Genomic DNA, 20455 nt, shown 5'->3' on the forward strand with positions numbered 1-20455 from the left:
TCAGTATGCGGCTTGTCCTTCATTGTTCAGCAGTTGGGAGTAAGGGGTATAAATGGGAGCAAAACTTTGGCAGTCACTTTATCCTATAAACATTTATAATATGGCCAACTGCCATTAGGGGTTGGGGGTGTTAAACAAAGCACCTAAGGAAGGTTTGCAGCGATAACATAGGTAGTATGTGTAAAGCTGGCCGTATATTGGGTCAGTTTTTTTTCCATTAAACCAGTTGAATGAAAGAGAGAAAAAGAAAAAAAAAAAAAAAAGGGGGGGGGGGGGGGGAAGGACTTACCAAAATTTCCCATCCACACATTCAAATCCACCAGACTGTCCCACTGTCAGAATACACTTAAAGCGGAGTTCCGGGCACAAAAACTATATTTTTTTTTTGTGCCCCTCCGCTAGGTACACCTCACCTGAAAAGGAATTGTATAGTTATTTTTTTTTTTTTTTGTTTACTTACCTTGTAATTGGAGATCGAAGATACTCACCTCAGAGTACTTCCTCGCTCGGAGCCGCGGCTCACCCCGTCACTTCCTGTCTCGCTACGATTCCTGGGAGCTGAACGTCATAGCTCCCAGGAATCAATGCGACGGCACCGGCCCCGCTCGTCATTTCCGGGCGACGCCGCATTCCCCTGCTAAACAGCTTCTGGACATGCCCAGAAGCTGTTTAGGAATGCGGCGCCGCGCCGGAAGTGACGAGAGGGGCCGGTGCAGGCGCATTCTGAGACAAGACGACGCGGAAGAAGACACAGAAGAGGACCACGCCGGCTTCAGCTGCCCACAAGAGAGATGGCAACGCTGTGGAAGAAATTTTATAAGTAAGTATTTCTTCTAAAAGGTAAGTGCGAACCGGGACAGATCAGAGGCTAGCCATTGTGGAATGTGCTAGCCCTGACTGTCCCGGGGGTATGTTTAGTAAAAAATGACCTCTGTGCCCGGAACTCCACTTTAAAATCGCTGCAGCCTATTGGCTGCAACGCTGGGGGAGGGAAAACATACCAACAGGGCGGCTGTACAGAAGTCAATCGCTATCTCGACTTCTGTTTAAAGAGGTAGTATACCGCTTTTTGAGACTTTTAACTACAGGTAAGCCTATAATAAGGCTTACCTGTAGGTACAATTAATATCTCCTAAACCTGCACGGTTTAGGAGATATTTGCACTGCATGCAGCCGCTCACGTGAGCGGTGCATGCGCTCTGAAGGTCTGGCGGACCTTCAGCATTCCTTGCCGGGATCTTGCCGAAAAATGACTCCCGCGCGCATGCGCGGGAGTGACGTCATCGCGGCTCCGGCAAATCACAGCGCTGGAGCCGCTGAACCCGGAAGAGACGCCGAGGGATCAGGCTCCCACAGAGGTGTCAGCTCCCACAGTGGTGTCCGGGGGTCTGTGTTGGGGCTTCGTTCTAAGGTAAGTATTTCATAATGAGCTAGTATGCAATGCATACTAGCTCATTATGCCTTTGTCTTGCAGGGTTTTTTTTTTTAAGTATACAACCGCTTTAACTACAGTAGCCATACACTAATCAAAATTTGTCTGGTCCTTGCAACTGAACTGGCCAAATTTTGATTCATGTATGGCCAGCTTAAGTGAGACATAAAATGGTTACACCTGAGGTTCGGATTTAAAGCAAAAAGGTACATTAGGAACCCCATTAGAGTACAAAGCATGAGACCAAACATTTACTAAAGACCCAACAATGAGAACGACTTACCAACATGGCATCACGGATAAAGAAAATGGGGGTGTTATTGCCAGTCAGATCCCAGTTCCCATCCTCAGTGTAAAACTTCAAAGCAAATCCTCGTGGATCACGTACAGTGTCAGCAGAGCCGGCCTCTCCAGCTGCAGAGAGGAGACCACAGAGAGGTCACCTCTACAGAATATTAAGGTATATCGTACAGACCAGAGATGAGGAAGAGTCTTACCAACAGTGGAGAATCGCGCAGCAATCGGAGTTCTCTTCCCAATGTACTCAAAAACTTTAGCCTTGGAATATCTTGTGATGTCATGGGTCACCTCGAAATAGCCAAAAGCCCCTGAAAACAGTCACATTTCTGTAATAAGTACAATTTCACTTTGGTTAAATAAAAAAAAAAAAAAAAAAAAAAACACAAACACACACACCTCCATGTACATTATATACATTACAAGGATGCTAATAGACATTAGTAGAGAACAAGGCTACTTCTAGTGGACTGAGTAATGGACCCAGAACAGGTATACAGGTAAGGCCTTTTCTGCAACTTTCCCGATCTGCATACTCTGTCAATATGACAGCCAGACATTTAGCATTTTCAAAGTCATGAATGTCAGTCCTTTCACATTTTTCAAGCAGATTTACTTTAATACAGGTATTTGTACAGCACCAACAATTTACACAGCACTGTATATCAAAGATCTTACAATCTGAGTTCCTTGTTTCACATACATAGGAGGGCCAATTTACACAAAAGCTAATTGACCAACCAGCAGATCGTTGAGATCTGGAAGGTAACCCACTCAAGCTCAGCGAGAACTCGAGGACCCTAGTGCTATAAATCATAAGTGCCAGTTACTAAGCTATTGTGCTGCCCACTTTAAGAGGGCACAATTAAAAATATGGAGAATCAAAAACAGATATAACAAAAAGGTTAACTTCTTTTAGGCTGTGGAAGAAAAATGAAGCATCCAAACCTAACCCTCAAACTCCATGCAGATTATGTACCTATAGTGAACTGAGGACTTCCAGTAGACCACAATACTATCCTACTTGGGAACCTGCAGCAGTGAATAATGGGGTCTCCTAATGTACACTAGATTGGCAAAAGTATTGGGACACCTGAATAGCACGCATACAGACTTTAAAATGGCATCCCAGTCTTAGTCCGTAGGGTCCAATATTGAGTTGGCCCACCCTTCGCAGCTATAACAGCAGTAAAGGTATTCCAACATATTCTGTATTATATTTCAGCCCCAATCATGTTCTTTACTTTATTTCGGCTGTTTTAAAATTTGTGCTTCCCGGGAAAAGCCAGCGGCATTTTAACCAATGTCTTCTGAATCCTTAGTGCAATACTTCTGCCCTTTCAGCTAGTCCTCGAGTTGGCCCACCCTTTGCAGCTATAACAGCTTCAACTCTTCTGGGAAGGCTGTCCACAAGGTTTAGGAGTGTTTCTTTGGGAATGTTTGACCATTCTTCCAGAAACCCATTTGTGAAGTCAGGCACTCAAGCTGGATGAGAAGGCTTGGCTTGCAGTCTCAGCGTTAATTCATTCCAAAGGTGTTCTATCGGGTTGAGGTCAGGACCAGTCAAGTTCCTCCACCCCAAACTTGCTCATCCATGTCTTTTTGGACCTTGCTTTGTGCACTGATCCAAATCATTTGGTGGCGGGGGGGGGGGGGGGGGGATTGTGGTGTGGGTTTGTTTTTCAGGGATTGGGCTTGGCCTCTTAGTTCCAGTGAAGGGAACACTTAAGGCGTCCACATACCAAGACATTTAGGACAATTTCATATTCCCAACTTTGTGGGAACAGTTTGGGGATGGCTTCCTGTTCTAACATGACTGCGCACCAGTGCACAAAAGGTCCATAAAGACATGGATGAGCGAGTCTGGGGTGGAGGAAATTGACTGGCCTGCACAGAGTCCTGACCTCAAGCCGACAGAACACCTTTGGGATGAATTAGAGAGGAGACTGTGAGCCAGGCCTTCTCGTTCATATCAGTGCCTGGCCTCACAAATGCACTTTTGGAAGAATGGTCAAACATTCCAATAGACACACTCCTAAACCTTATGGACAGCCTTCCAAGAAGAGTTGAAGCTGTTATAGCTGCAAAGGGTGGGCCAACTCCATATTGAACCCTACGAACTAATGCTTCGTATACACATACCAATCGTCGGCCGACCGATCGGCCGTCTTTCGTCCAGGGATGTCCTGTCCGCTGAAAACTACAAAAGACTGCACACGAATTTTGTCGGCCAACAACAGCCGACTGCAGAAGTGATGTCATGTGATGGTTAACTTTCCGTGTGTTTTTTCTTCTCTGAGCATGCCCAGTCTTGCAAATCTGCTGATTGTTGGCAGAATTCTGTACTGACTGAGGAACAATCGGCCGTTCTGGTGTTGGCCAACAAAAATTTTAATGCCTGCACAACAGATTCTGTTCGGCCGAAAATGCGCTGTCGGAAGCATCATACTAACAAGCCTACAATCGGCCGATTGGTCGTCGGCTGAATATTTACGGCCGACAATCGGTACGTGTGTACGGGGCTTAAGACGGTCTGATGAGTGGTGGAACTTCCGGGTTTTCACTGACATGTCCGGCTCAGACTGAAGGCACGCTGGCTCAGAGAGACAAGCGGCAGAGAGTACTGTAACCATCCAGGCTTTCTAAAGTGGGTGCCGCTCCATGGCACAGGGAAGTGTACTAACACGCTTTTTAATGTTAATCAATATGAAATAAAACGTATTGCACAATCGTTGCGTTGTTTCTGTCTCATTCTGGGATATTTCTGATGACACTGGATTTGAGAGGAAAGGAAGTGGATGCCAAGCATTAATCAAGCCTTGGATTTGTCATAAAAAGCAGTGAGGGTCCTGATGGCATGCATCACTAATGTGAAACTAGTGGTGAAAGAAAGAAGCGGATCACAAGCTTAGCTTGATTATGGTTTCACTTGGAAATGTACTGATTGCACGGATTTGTTTTTGCCATCACATATATTGCATGCAATACATCCATATTTTTATTTAAAGCTAGTGCCTCAACACAGAGTACACTTATTAGTTTGGGCAGGCACCAAAAATTAATGGCAGCAGCTCATTGGTATTCATTTTCAGCACATTTTAGGGCGCCATTTTCTGTTCACATTTTACATTTCATGTGCGTGTTAAGGCAGGTGTCCCAATACTTTTGACAATATAGTGTATCTGCTTACTCATTTGGCATTCAAAAAGCTGTAGGAGGTCAAGCAATTGTCTAGTGAGCAAGCAGATGACCCAGTACTAACTGCAAAGCTCACAAAGATATCAAAGACCCAGCTTAATTATGTAGTGTGACAGGTGTGTGGTTCACAAGAGTGTCTGAAGGCCCTAGGATTACCTGTGCCGTTACTCTTTACTTTAGGACATCCCTACTTAGGTGAGGATTCCCCAATAAGCCTTTACCACCTATAAAAGTTCATTTAGAAAAACTTCACTGCTGTTGGTAATATCAGGAGCGATGTATAGATGTGTTCATATTAACTACATGTCTCCACAGCTACAAACTTCACAAGTTTCAGGAAAGGTCTCAAACATATTGGTAGCTTAGAAGAGGTAAAGCAACGTTGGAAAATGCTGGAGGAACACTTGTGCCTGAAGAACACTAAGGTTGCATGTACAGTACAAGTAAAGTGTCATACAGGCATCCCCATCACCTTCCATCCAAGACAAAATCTTATGGGAAGAGGACCCTGGTGTAAAGAATAGCACATACACCTACCTGCTCCTTTAGCATGCACCACCCTTTCAGGGATCCTCTCCCGGTCAAAGTGTGCCATCTCATCTGTAAACACCACATCCTGCACCAGTAGAGGCCCTCGAGGGCCAACAGTCAGAAGGTTCAATTTATCAGACACAGGATTACCACCACCAGTTGTGAGGACGTCGGGTTTCTAGGAGAAGAAGATCAATAGAGGAGTTTATTACAAAATTGCAGAAGCACAGTTGTGGATTCACTGCAAGAGGTTCCCCAGGGACAAAGTGACAGGTTGCCTGAATAGACCTTTCCTCCCTTCTGCCGATACTCAACTTCATGCAATTCAACTTCATGGTACTCTTGGCCTGTCAGAGCCCTTGGAGGCACCCAGAACGTCTGGGTACAGGGGAGCATGTGACCTATCCACCTCCCACAACACCGTGCCTGGCACCTGAGCGGACAGTTGCCAGGTCTGAGCACTGTTATGTAATGAGTTTGAACAATTTTTCGGCTAGTGTATGGCCAGCTCAAGTCTGTAGGGTTCAATATGGAGTTGGCCCACCCTTTGCAGCTATAACAGCTTCAACTCTTCTGGGAAGGCTGTCCACAAGGTTTAGGAGTGTGTCTATGGGAATGTTTCACCATTCTTCCAGAAGCGCATTTGTGAGGTCAGGCACTGATGTTGGAGAGAAGGCCTGGCTCAGTCTCCATTCCAAAGAGGTTCTATGGGGTTGAGGTCAGGACTCTGCGCAGGCCAATCAAGTTCTTACACCCCAAACTTGCTCATCTATGTCTTTGTAAGTGGGCAAACTTACAAAATCTTCAGGGGATCAAATAAGTATTTTCCCCAGTGTGTGTATATTATATTTATTATATACACACACACACACACATACATATACATATACACACACACACACACAGAGGGTACGGAAAGTATTCAGACCCCCTTAAATTTTTCACTCTTTGTTATATTGCAGCCATTTGCTAAAATCCTTTAAGTTCATTCTTCTTCCTCATGAATGTACACATAGCACCCCATACTGACAGAAAAACACAGAATTGTTGACATTGTTGCAGATTTATTAAAAAAGAAAAACTGAAATATCACATGGTCCTAAGTATTCAGACCCTTTGCTCAGTATTTAGTAGAAGCCCCCTTTTGATCTAATACAGCCAGGAGTCTTTTTGGGAAAGATGCAACAAGTCTTTCACACCTGGATTTGGGGATCCTCTGCCATTCCTCCTTGCAGATCCTCTCCAGTTCTGTCAGGTTGGATGGTAAACGTTGGTGGACAGCCATTTTTAGGTCTCTCCAGAGATGCTCAATTGGGTTTAAGTCAGGGCTCTGGCTGGGCCATTCAAGAACAGTCACGGAGTTGTTGTGAAGCCACTCCTTCGTTATTTTAGCTGTGTGCTTAGGGTCATTGTCTTGTTGGAAGGTAAACCTTCGGCCCAGTCTGAGGTCCAGAGCACTCTGGAGAAGGTTTTTGTCCAGGATATCCCTGCACTTGGCCGCATTCATCTTTCCCTCGATTGCAACCAGTCGTCCTGTCCCTGCAGCTGAAAAACACCCCCACAGCATGATGCTGCCACCACCATGCTTCACTGTTGGGACTGTATTGGACAGGTGATGAGCAGTGCCTGGTTTTCTCCACACATACCGCTTAGAATTAAGGCCAAAAAGTTCTATTTTGGTCTCATCAGACCAGAGAATCTTATTTCTCACCATCTTGGAGTCCTTCAGGTGTTTTTTAGCCAACTCCATGCGGGCTTTCATGTGTCTTACACTGAGGAGAGGCTTCCGTCGGGCCACTCTGCCATAAAGCCCCGACTGGTGGAGGGCTGCAGTGATGGTTGACTTTCTACAACTTTCTCCCATCTCCTGACTGCATCTCTGGAGCTCAGCCACAGTGATCTTTGGGTTCTTCTTTACCTCTCTCACCAAGGCTCTTCTCCCCCGATAGCTCAGTTTGGCCGGACGGCCAGCTCTAGGAAGGGTTCTGGTTGTCCCCAAACGTCTTCCATTTGGGGATTATGGAGGCCACTGTGCTCTTAGGAACCTTAAGTGCAGCAGAAATCTTTTTGTAACCTTGGCCAGATCTGTGCCTTGCCACAATTCTGTCTCTGAGCTCTTCAGGCAGTTCCTTTGACCTCATGATTCTCATTTGCTCTGACATGCATTGTGATCTGGAAGGTCTTATATAGACAGGTGTGTGGCTTTCCTAATCAAGTCCAATCAGTATAATCAAACACAGCGGGACTCAAATGAAGGTGTAGAACCATCTTAAGGATGATCAGAAGAAATGGAAAGCACCTGAGTTAAATATATGAGTGTCACAGCAAAGGGTCTGAATACTTAGGACCATGTGATATTTCAGTTTTTATTTTTTAATAAATCTGCAACAATGTCAACAATTCTGTGTTTTTCTGTCAGTATGGGGTGCTATGTGTACATTCATGAGGAAGAAGAATGAACTTAAATGATTTTAGCAAATGGCTGCAAAATAACAGAGTGAAAAATTTAAGGGGGTCTGAATACTTTCCGTACCCACTGTGTATATATATATATATATATATATATGTATATGTGTGTGTGTGTGTGTGTGTGTGTGTGTGTGTGTGTTATATATTTTACACACACACACACACACACACTTTTAAAAAATGTGCACTGGCCTCATTAAATAGAAGGGAGTAAAAATGTAGAAGTCTGTAAACCCAATCTTTCAGCCAAATACCACTTCAAGCCAACACATAAAGGTAAGGTTACATGCTTCTATGGGCGGTAATATATAAAAAAAAGCACAAAAAAAAAAGAAGAGGTTAGACAATAGCTGTAACTTTCCATTGGCTCCATGGTTCCTGAGATTTTTTTTTTCCCCAGCACCGTTACACGCAAAATACATTTCAAAACCGCCAGCAAGTACACAACCCCGAGACCCCTACAAACACATTACATAGACACCATTATTGCAAATTTTGATAAGAGGTCTGGGCAACATTCAAAGCCAAACCTGCCAACGTGACCACCAGACATTTCACAAGTTAGCGATAACACATGCCCCTGGCAAGTCATGGGATCTTCACACTGCCAAATCAAACTGCTGACTGTAGACTATTGAACAAAATCAAGGTCTGATCACTTGCAAAACAGATGATATCGGCAACGAAGGTTATTGACATATCAGGAACTGACAGACATCCCAAGCAATCTTTGATCCCACACCCCATATCGAGACTGAAGTATGAACTGTCAGTGCACTGTAATAATGTAACAAGATCTCAGAGGTTACTAGGCGAAAGTGAAGGAGGTCACTCTGGTGAGACGCTAGAAAAGATCTGTTAGTCAAACAGGAAGGTCCCATGCTGAAATAGTCTGGAAGATCGCTTAATTCGCTCATACCAACCAGTTTCTCCTTTCCACTCTAAGACCTGGTTCACACCTATGTGTTTTTTTAGTGGTTTTTGCAGAAACGCTGTCATTCAGATGGTACAGCACTATTGCAAGTAGAAAGTGTTGCAGTAAGGAAAGGGAAGGTTCACATTACCACAACGTAATAAATGTGAATAGCATCTAGGTAAGAACGCAAGAAAGAAAAAAAATAAAAAAATAAATGTCCACAGTTCAGATTAGGGGCCAGTTCACACCACATGCAGTCCAGTGCATTTTTTTTTCTGCATCAAAAAACGCATGGAAAGTAGGTTATATGGTTTTCAGTTGCATAGTTCACACCAGTGCTTGCCATTGTTCTATCAGAATATCGCTACCTATTAGAGATTCTGCAACCGGAAAGGACACCAGGACGGGAACAACTTACTGCGCATGCAGAATGCGTTCCAACATGGCCGTTGCACGTTCCAATAGGTTTCTTAATGTAACAGAACACAAAGCAGTGGTGGACATCTTCTAACACCCACGCTAGTCTTGAATTTTTATTTTAGCAGTAAACTCCCCTTATTTACTGAAATAGACAATCTCACCGTGACCGAGTAAAATATTCTATTTCACTATATAGTCAATTTGTCGCTGAGCAGTGCAGGGTGTACCAAGATGGCCGTCGCCTCCTTCTACCTGTAGGTTTCTCACTAGATTACAATAATAATAGAAATGTAATACTGTTGTTCAGTATATAAGGTGAGTTTACTGCTAAAATAAATGTAAAATTCAGGACTTGCGTGGGTGTAAGAAGATGTTGGTCGCTGCTTCGTGTTCTGTCACAATAGGAAACCTATTGGAACGCATAGCGGCCATGTTGGAACGCATGGCGCATGCGCAGTAAGTTGTTCTCGTCCGAACGTCACTTTCGGTTGCAGAATCTGATAGGTAGCGGTATCCTGATAGAACAACGGCAAGCACTGCTGTGAACTATGCCACTGAAAACCATATACTCTACTTTCCATGTGTTTTTGATGCAGGAACTAAAAGTAGAACATTCTGCATTCTTCCTGCACTGGACTGTACAATGTGTCAAAAACGCACTGAAACACATGTCCTTTTTTAAAGGTTAAGCAAAAAGAGGAAGAAAAAAAATGCATTGGACTGCATCAAAAACACACTGGAACGCATCAAAAATGCATATGCAGAAAAGCATCTGGAACGCATCCGGACTGCATTTCTATGATGTGAACTGGCCCTAAATAAAGAAAACCGATACGTTAGTTATGAAATTTAGCCATAATCTGCTATATAAAAGAGAAAGTCTATTTATGACGGTCACATGACCTGGAACAGACTAATCCGTTCCAAGATTTGTAACCAAAGTTTCTTAAAACCCCAAAATAAGTCTACCTGTACACGGTTCACATACATCTCATATTAGAACCACACATATGATAGGAGCTATCTACACTTCCTTATCTTCATATACAATATAATCAGAGATATCTCCTTACCAGATTAGTGAATTCACCATTATACAGCGATCCATACTCACAACAAACCCCAACCTTTGCTCTCTACATTCAGGATTAACCACTCTAGTACCGCTCACAGTAATACTACTGCGGCAGAGTGGCTCGTTCCCGTCCAGTCACGTAGTATTAACGTGACTGGACTCCTCCCCTTCTGGGCGGCGCTTGCGCGCCGCCGGAGGCTCGCTCCCGCTGTTTTCATTCACAGCGGGAGTCGGGCCAGGGGAGGAGCAGCGGCGATCGCCGCTGCTCTTACCCGATCGTCGGGGATCGAGTCTGGAGATCCGCCCGCTGTGTGTAAACACAGCGGGCGGATCTCCATAGTGACAGGGAGTGACAGATCGGACTGTTCAGCATAGCTGGACATCCGATCTGTCCATGAATCACATAGTCACCTCCCCCCCTACACGTCAGTAAGCACCAGGCATACATTAACCCCTCCCTCTCCAATAAAATTAACCCCTTCCCTGCCAGTGTCATTTTTACAGTAACAGTGCATATATACAGCACTGATTACTGCAGTAATGTCACTGGTACCCCCAAAAGTGTCAAAAATGTCAGTCAGGGGTCCGGTCTGTCCGCCGCAATGTCGCAGTCCCGCAAAAAAAAAAAATCGCAGATCGCCGCCATTACGCGTTAAAAAAAAAACACCAAAAATGACAGAAATCTTTCCCTTTGTTAGTAAACGCAATAACTTTTGCGCAAACCAATCAAAATACGCTTATTGCGATTTTTTTTACCAAACATATGTAGCATAAAACAAATTGGCCAAAAACTTTTAAAAAAATTGGTTTTTACATCTTTTTTGGGGGGAATTTCATATAAAAAAAATGTGAAAAATATTGTTATTTTTTCAAAATAAACGCTCTTTTTTTGTTTATAGCGCAAAAAGTAAAAATCGCACAGGTGATCAAATACCACCAAAAGAAAGCTCTGTTTGTGGGAAAAAAAGGACGTAAATTTCGTTTGGGTACGGCGTCGCACGACCGCGCAATTGTCAGTTGAAGTCGCACAGCGCCGAATCGCAAAAAGTGGCCTGGACGGAAGACAGCAAAATCCTCCGGTTGTAAAGTGGTTAAAGGTTACTAGAGCCGCATGTTTTCTTACCTGCTGAAATTGTTTTTGTGATGTAATGTCATTTAGCATACAACCACATTACCAAAACCACAGGAAAGAAAGAGAAAAGAAGAAGGAAAAAAAAAAAAGGAAAAGAAAAAAAAAATAAAGAGGAAAAAGAGAGGAAAAGGAAAAAAGGAAAAAAAGAGAAAGGGAGAAAGAAGAACGAACACCGTTTTCCTAAATATAATAGAATTAAAGTAAACCACTGAGCAGAAAATGCCAATTTACCGTGTCTTAGGCTGGCTTCACATATGTGCGGTTGCGGTTCACAGCATGGGGTCCGGTGCGTCCCCGTTGACTGATTCAGGGGCGATGAAGGTCCGAATTTTGGCTTGAATTGCACCTGAACCAGACCCAAAGATGCACAGGATCTTTTTAGAATTCGGCCTGTGGTCACCCCAGACCTGTGTGAACCGGCTCCACTGAGAGTCGGTCACACTCGCGTGTTATGCAAATTGGATGCGGGGAAACCCACACCCAATTTGCATATGTGTGAACCCAGCCTTACATTAAAATATTTAAAGTGGAGTTCCACCCTCAAAAGTGACTTTGGCCCATCCGCTTGCTCTGTGTCACCTGTAATGACGATTTTTTTTTTTTTTTGTTTACTTACCTTGTTTTTAAATGAAAATATACTCACCTTCCTTCCTCTTCCTCCCTCTGCGGCCCGCACCGTCACTTCCTGCTTGCATTGACTCCTGGGAGCTGAACGTCATCGCTCCCAGGAGTCAATGCGCCTGCACCAGCCCCGCTCATCAGTTATGGTGCAGGCGCATCATTCCCTGCTAAACAGCTTCTGGGCACGCCTGCCCCGGAAGTGACGAGCGGGGCCTGTGCAGGACATTCTGGGACGATGAGGACACTGAAGAGGACGCCCTGTCTTCAGCTGCCCACACCTGAGATGGCAGCGCTGGAGAAGAAATTTTCAAGGTAAGTATTTCTTCTAAAAGGTAAGTGCAACCCGGGACAGTTCAGAAGCTATCCATTATGAAATGCACTAGCCCTGACTGTCCCAGGGGTATTTTTATCTCAAAAAGGTTTTTGGAGGGTGGAACTCCGCTTTAATATATTTTTAAACATTAACTAGTACAAATATCTGAATCTGGCTTGGTCAGTCTCCTGCAATCCCCTGTGCACTGAGCTTAGACTGGGAAAGGGTGAAGAAGTGCAAGGAGAACAGGGGGGCATTCTGATATTAGGAGAGAACAGCATGCCCCTCCTTCACCATCAAAATCCCAGAATGGATTAGGAAGGCCTGGCTGTATTATCTTAGGCTGGGTTCACACTTGTGCGGTTCTGCAAGAAGCGTTTTGCGCAGGCATGGCTGCCCATTCATTTCAATGGCCTGCTGTGCCCCCTGTAAACGCAGGGGAAAAGTCTCTGCAGCTTTTCTGAAAATGTGGCCCACAAGGAAACCACAAGTGTGCTGCAGTTAAAGCGGAGTTCCACCCAAAAGTGAAACTTCCACTCAATGCTTCCTCCCCCCCCTCCGGTGCCACATTTGCCACCTTTCAGGGAGGAGGGAGGAACACGGTACCCGTTTTTGACAGGTATCCTTACCCACTTCTGGGAGACGGCCCCATCCCTCGGAAGTTTGGCCCCCTCTTTCTTCCCCCGCCGCCGAGCCAATCCCAATGCGCAGTAGGGACCCGCCCGTGAAGCCGCAAGTCTTCACTGCCGGGTTCCCTTACCGGCAATGGCGGCGGCAGCACCCAACAGCCGATGGGAACATCGGCTGCGGTGCCGACATCGCTGGACTCCAGGACAGGTAAGTGTCCTAATATTAAAAGTCAGCAGCTACAGTATGTGTACAGTATGTGTAGCTGCTGACTTAATTACATTTTTTTTTTTTTGGGTTGGGGGGGCCTGGAACTCCTCTTTAAGGAGATGCATTAGTCCTAATGGCCCCCCCATGCATCACCTAAACTACAGCGTGTTTTTGCCTGTGATTGCAGACCAAGTGCGGTCCCGCAGCGGCAATCACCTGCACAAGTGTGAATGTAGCGTAACTGCGGTAGAGACAAGTCAGCTCATCAGGTTGGGTGTAGTGCTTTGTAAATCCCAGGACTGGATGGAGAGAAATACAAAACCATTTGGCAGGTCTCATACTGTAGACAGATACATAATTAATCCGAGTATTTTGTAGTTTCAACACAATGGTGCCACCAACACACAGACACCAGCCTTTACACCACGGGCAAATTCTTTCAACAAGATTATATTTATTGGATTGAAGTTGCAATATGCGAGTACCGAATCAAACCCATTGATTTAAGGCCTTGTTCACATGGGGTGTACTATACCATACACCCATGTGCAGGCCATGTTTACCTGCACTAGGATGCCCATTTGAATGCGGGCATGTACATTTTTGCTCCAAATAATGTTGCATATGTGCTGAGTGTAAATGCATGCTACGGGCCAGAATCATTTATTTCGGCCATTGGAATAAATTTGCACATATGGGTGTAAATTACACGGTGAAGGCAGGCTTGGCGCATTTTTTTAAATTTTTTTTTTATTTTATTTGCCCCCCGAAAGCTCCCTAAGCATATGCACATTAGATAACTTAGAGCTGCTTTCAGAGGCACAAAAAATGAGAAAATGGCAGACGCCACTAACCGTGTAATTTTTTCTGTCTGTGTGTACGAGGCCTAAAGATGAAAAACCCCTTTAAGGTCACACACAAAGCAGAGTATAAGCAGGGATCTGATAAACAAGGTGACAAAGTATTACTCGGGGACATAGTCCAGTGGACAGGACCAAGGAACAAAGTGCGTCTGTGACAAATGTAACCCTTAACGCCATCACTCCTGCCTACCCACTACATATGGACACAGCCAAAGTGATTGTAAAGCTTTAATTTTTATTTAAATATAATAAACATGTCATACTGATCCTTCTCTTCTGGGCTCCCAACCCCCCCCCCCCCCCCCCGCCGAGTGCCCCCATAAGAATCCACTTTCTATGGGGGCACTTGTGCGTGCTTGATCCCGAGCCGGGCTGCACAGCCCATTTCAGCGTATGATCATTTTACCCACTGAAGGACCGCCGGCCGCAGATTTACTGCAGCAGGCTGGCCCTCCTGCGCGAACCGACATAGCTCTACATCGGTCACGCACCTGCAGCTAGGAGGCAAGCGTGCGCTGGCTCCCGCCCCCACTCGGCAGTGGGGACTCCGATGCACGGGGCAGGTAGCTCCGATTAACGCCAGGCACCCGCCATCGCTCCCCGCTGAGAGAGGACGGTCAGCTGTTGTAAACACAGCTGACCGTTCTTTTCTCTGGAATGATCACAGAGCCCATGTGATCCTGCTATATAGGATCAGAGGTCTCTGATCATTTCAAAAGCCCCTCCCCCATACAGTTAGAAACATGCCCCTAGGCTTACATTTAACCCCTTGATCACCCACTGTCTTAGCCCCTTCCCTGCCAGTGTCATTAGTACAGTGACAGTGCATATTTTTAGCACTGATTACTGTAGTAATGTCACTGGTCCCCCCAAAAGTGTCAAAAATGTCAGTTAGGGGTCCGATCTGTCCGCCGCAATGTCGCAGTCCCGTTAAAAATCGCAGATTGACGCCATTACTAGAAAAAAACAAAAAAAAAAAAACAAAAACAAAGATGACATAAATCTGTCCCGTAGTTAGTAGACGCGATAACTTTTGCGTAAACCAATCAAAATACGCTTATTGCGATTTTTTTTTACCAAAAATATGTAGCAGAAAACAAATTGGCCTAAAATGTTAAAAAAATTTAGATTTTTAAATTTTTTTTGCGAATGTTTTATAGCAGAATGTGAAAAATATTGTTTTTTTCAGAATTGTCGCTTTTTTTTTGTTTATAGCGCAAAAAATAAAAATCGCACAGGTGATCAAATACCACCAAAAGAAAGCTCTATTTGTGGGAAAAAAAGGACATCAAATTTATTTAGGTACAGTGTCGCACGACCGCGCAATTGTCCGTTAAAGTAACGCAGTGTCAAATCTAACAAAATGGCCTGGTTATTAAGGTGGTAAATCCTTCCGATCCAGAACTGGTTAAATACAATGCACAATACTGGTAAAAGTTGACTTTATCTATCAGCCTCCACCTTCTCGGAGTTCAGATGCTGATCCTCCCTGCACAGAGCCTTTAAAAGTGAATTTTTTTTTTTTTTTTTTTTAAAACAAACATGTTATACGTACCTGCTCTGTGTAATGGTTTTGCACAGAGCAGCCCAGATTCTCCTCTTCTGGGGTCCCCCTCCGACACTTCTGGCTCCTCCTGCCTTCAGAGTGCACCAATAGCAAGCTGCAAAGTATAGTATAGAGTGCCCCTATAGCAAGGTGAAAAAAAAAATTCTGTCTTTAGAACCACTCACTTCGTGCCCAGGACTACATGTCCCATGAGGCATTGCTCCTCACACATTCACAAGTTCTCAGGCACCTACTGACATGAATGGAGGGTGTACAGAACTGTGTATACTGACATGTATGGAGGGTGTACTGAGCTGTATGTGTGCTGCACTGTGTATACTGACATGTATGGAGGGTGTACAGAACTGTGTATACTGACATGTATGGATGGTGTACAGAGCTGTATGTGTGCTTCACTCTGTCCTGATATGTAAACAAATAATGCATTCTGTATGCAGGTCAACTAATTGATTATGAAAATAGTTGACAACTATTTTCATAATCGATTGTTGTTTCGGCCCTACATGAGATGTTAACAGGAATGCGGTGCGATTCCTGTCCAAATCACACAGTACATATCTGGCCACATGCAAAATAATCAACATAGGTGTCCCGGTCCGCCGATGATAGCAAATCAGGGCCGCTGGAGGTGAAATTCTGGGACCACCTGGGTATAGGTTGTAAGTGATGTCAGCTTGAGGGCGAATCGCCTCTACATCTCCTCCAGCCCTGTGAGCAATTCCAGCAACCGTGAGTTGTTATCATCGGCAGACTGGGACATCTATAGATTATTTAGCATGGGGCCAGATATGTACCGTGAGTTCTAACATTTTTTAAACTGCCCACTAGATGGCGCTTTTCCCTTTCTACACAGACACACACACAGGGTATTCTGGGCAGTTGATGGAGGGAAGGGTGGGGTATTCCAGGGCAGTTGATGGAGGGAAGGGTGGGGTATTCCAGGGCAGTTGATGGAGGGAAGGGTGGGGTATTCCAGGGCAGTTGATGGAGGGAAAGGTGGGGTATTCTAGCGCACACCCACACACACATGGAAATCGCATGCGAGCCAGACAGGAGAATCGCACTGCATTCCTGTTAAAATTGCATGCAATTGTTTGCAGTGCAATTTGCACCCATTCAATTTTTATTGACAAATCGCAAAGTATCGGTTTTGGTATCGGGAGCATTTGGGCGGGTACAGATACTTGCGCAAATGCTTGGTATCAGCGCCAATACCGATATTGGTGCACAGCTCTACTTTTAAAAACACTTTACCTTTACAACTACTAATACATACACCCTAGAATGTATGGGTACACCGTATACAGATGAATATCTGCACGTAAGCCATAGTGCCTGAGGAGATAACCCATAATAACACCCAACCATGCAAAGTTCAGACCGCTCTGTACAGATGACATATAGGAGATGTAGATTACAAAGATGAGTAACCTCTGCCTTAGTTTAGTTCTCAGGTCAATGCACTTCAAAGACATATCAACCGTGTACAGGTAGAACTGAGGCCATTTTGTTCATACCGTACACTTCATCCTCATCGAAGCTTAGGAATGTTGCCCCTGGAGGTTGCTAGGGTGCAGCCTGCTGGGCCTTACAGGGAGCTGCGCCATAGCAACTATTGACGCTGTAAGGGCCCAGCTGCCTGCGTCCTAGCAACCAATGGTGCTTTTAAGGCCAGTCAGCATCATTCTAGCAACAAACTAAGCACAGCATTATTAGTTGCCAGGATGCTGGCAGCCAGTGACAGCCTGACTCTGCGAGCGCCCTAGCAACCAGATGAGAGATGGCAAAAATATAAACAGGGTGGTCTAGAAGACAAAGGACCACCTGAAAACCACTCAAAAGTCAGTATGATCGCCAGCAGGCATCAGTTACCATAGCAACATATCCGCAATTTACCAAACAAGAAGCGGAAACCATGTTTGGTGGATTGTGGGTGGGTTGTCGCAGTAACAGGGATGCACACCAGAGATCTTACTGGCTTTTGAAAATTTCCATTTCTTGTTTGGTGGATTGTGGGTTGGTTGCCATGATAAGATGGGTGCCAACCAGAAACTGTAGAGGCTTCTGAATGTTTCCAGGCACCAGGTTACCTTGGCACACTCCAGACTGTAAAAATGTGTGTTGTAGGTTTTAAGACCACAGCAGTGACCACTCATTTCCATAAAACCAGTATGGTCATACTGTCTTATTGGCTCCTACTCCATAGAAGCCATTTTTTCCATACACTGCACTGATGATGGCCAAACAGCTGGAAACCTGCAGTTTGGAATAAATGGCTCTATGAGATTAGGCTATTTCTGTACTACACATCAGTGGTTCTGAATGTGAATCAGGCCAACAGGGTATAATGCATGGCACCACCCACTGTCCTGCAATGAGGAATAATCCTTTAATTTTTGGGGTGTGTGATGGGATGAGAAGTGTGATTACCTTCTGTTCAAAAAGTCTTATTGACACGTGTGGCTATTAGGCTCCGTTCACATATTAGCGCCCTGGATCGCAGGCAGAATCTCTGCGATTATGCCCAAGATCCCCGAATCCATGGCAAATCGTGCGATACCCATGCAATTGCCGTCACTTCCAATGGCACCCCAAACGCGGTGTGATTTTTGGGCAACAGGCGTCCTGCGACTCTGTTTGTGCAATTTGTCAGACGACAATCACGGCAAAATAATGCCACATTTGGGGTGCCATTGGAAGGGAAAGGAATAGCATGGGCGTCCGGTGATTTGCTGTGATTCGGGATCGCCGGCAGAATCGCGGCGATTCTGCCCGCAATCCGGGATGCCAATATTGTGAACGGAGCCTTACTTCTGCTCCTCTGAAAAGTGATATGCGGTGGAACGCTTGCCTGACAGGCTGCGAGGAGATGTGTCACCTCCTCACTGCTTTAGGCCCCAAAATGCCAACCCACTGCTCAACAGGGAGGTTGTGCCATGGTCCCATTCACTTGAATGGGTCATGTTCAGTCAGGATCGACAACTGAATAGGACAATCCAAATTTAGATAATTTCCCAATAAATTTCAAATTAGTAAAATACATAATAAAATCTCAATATACTATAGTACCAACTTTTATAATAATCCAAGATTTTAGGCTCATACACATGTGCATGCATCCTCAAATGATATGGAATCTGATACACAGGTGAGCCCCATGCCACCACCAGACCTTCAGCGATGTATAGACAGACTAGATGTCAGGAGCTGAAAAAGTATCTCCTGCATCTCATATACTATTCCTAGACAATAATCCTCTTATTTTTAATTATAAAATGAAGATAAAGATCAGGATTAATCAGGTGTAGTTCACATACCTGGAAATCGTTGAAATTATTAATTGTAACTGAAGATTAAGGTCAACATGATCGGGTGTGTTCATGGGCAACTATGAGCCTGCGGGTGCAGTGGATTGGGTAGTAACATGGCTTTACCTGGTTTCTAGACCAGAGGTTCTCAACCCATCAGGCCATGGACCACCACTGGGCTGCAGCCACCCTCCTACCGGGCCTCAAGCTAGCTGAAGATCCCCAATTCACCCAAAGTATCTCCCATAGTTCCACCCAACCTCCTATAGTTGCCTTCAATGCCCCTCAACCTCACACAGTGCCCCCTGCCCCCCAAGCGCCTTCAGTCCCCACAGTGCCAACCTCCCACAGAGCTTCACAGCCCCTCTGAGTGTGCACTAGCTTGCTACAGAGCCTCCAACAGTACCTCCCAGCTCTCATAGTGCCATCCCAATCTCCTATAGTGGCCCACAGTGCCCCTTAACCCTAAACAGGACCCCCCCCCCAGCTCCCGGAGAGCCGTCAGCCCCCACACTGCCAACCTCCCACAGAGATTCATAGCTCTTTGCAGTGTGCCCTAGCTTGCTACAGAGCCTTCAGCCCCTGCAAACTCCTTCAGAACAGTGACACACGGGCACCAAAGTCTTGCAGAATTGGGGGAACACCTGTATATTAGGGACACATCAGCACCAAAGTCTTGCAGGACACTGACACATGGGTACCAAAGTCTTATAGGACGGCAACACACAAACCACTGACACCTGGGCACCAACGTCTTACAGGACTGCAACACACAAAGCACTGACACACAGGCACCAAAGTCTTGCAGGACACTGACACATGGGTACCAAAGTCTTATAGGACGGCAACACACAAACCACTGACACCTGGGCACCAACGTCTTACAGGACTGCAACACACAAAGCACTGACACACAGGCACCAAAGTCTTGCAGGACACTGACACATGGGTACCAAAGTCTTATAGGAAGGCAACACACAAACCACTGAAACCTGGGCACCAACGTCTTACAGGACTGCGGCACACAAAGCAGTGACACACGGGCACCAAAGTCTTGCAGAACAGAGGCACATCACCAAAATCTTACAGGACAGGGACATATGGGCACCAAAGTCTTGCAGAACAGAGGCACACCTGCAGATTAGGGGCACATCACCAAAGTCATACTGGACGGTGAGATACGGGCACAAAAGTCTTGCAGAACAGGGGCACATCACCAAAGTCGTACAGGACGGTGACATATAGGGACCAAAGTCTTGCAGAACAGGGGCACATCAGCACCAAAGTCTTACAGAACAGGGGCATAGCAAAAGATTAGGGGCACATCACCAAAGTCTTACAGGAAGGTGACATACGGGAACCAAAGTCTTGCAGAACAGGGGCACATCACCAAAGTCTTACAGGAAGGTGACATACGGGAACCAAAGTCTTGCAGAACAGGGGCACACTTGCACCAAAGTCTTGCAGAAGAGGGAC

At 45.3% G+C, this 20455-nt stretch overlaps 1 protein-coding gene across 1 annotated transcript in view; it reads right to left on the bottom strand.

Annotated features, from left to right (window-relative positions):
• Positions 1–20455, bottom strand: part of LOC309565923 (uncharacterized protein) — a 150442-nt gene that overhangs the window by 27781 nt on the left and 102206 nt on the right. The window contains exons 15-17 of the mRNA XM_082270953.1: positions 5465–5636; positions 1930–2040; positions 1716–1846 (exon numbers count right to left, since the gene is read on the bottom strand). Coding sequence (XP_082127079.1) covers positions 1716–1846; positions 1930–2040; positions 5465–5636 — 414 coding nt within the window. The remainder of the gene's footprint in view (positions 1–1715; positions 1847–1929; positions 2041–5464; positions 5637–20455) is intronic.

Source organism: Pelophylax lessonae (genome assembly GCF_965119305.1).
Source record: "Pelophylax lessonae genome assembly, chromosome: 10".
NCBI classification, from domain to species: Eukaryota; Metazoa; Chordata; class Amphibia; order Anura; family Ranidae; genus Pelophylax; species Pelophylax lessonae.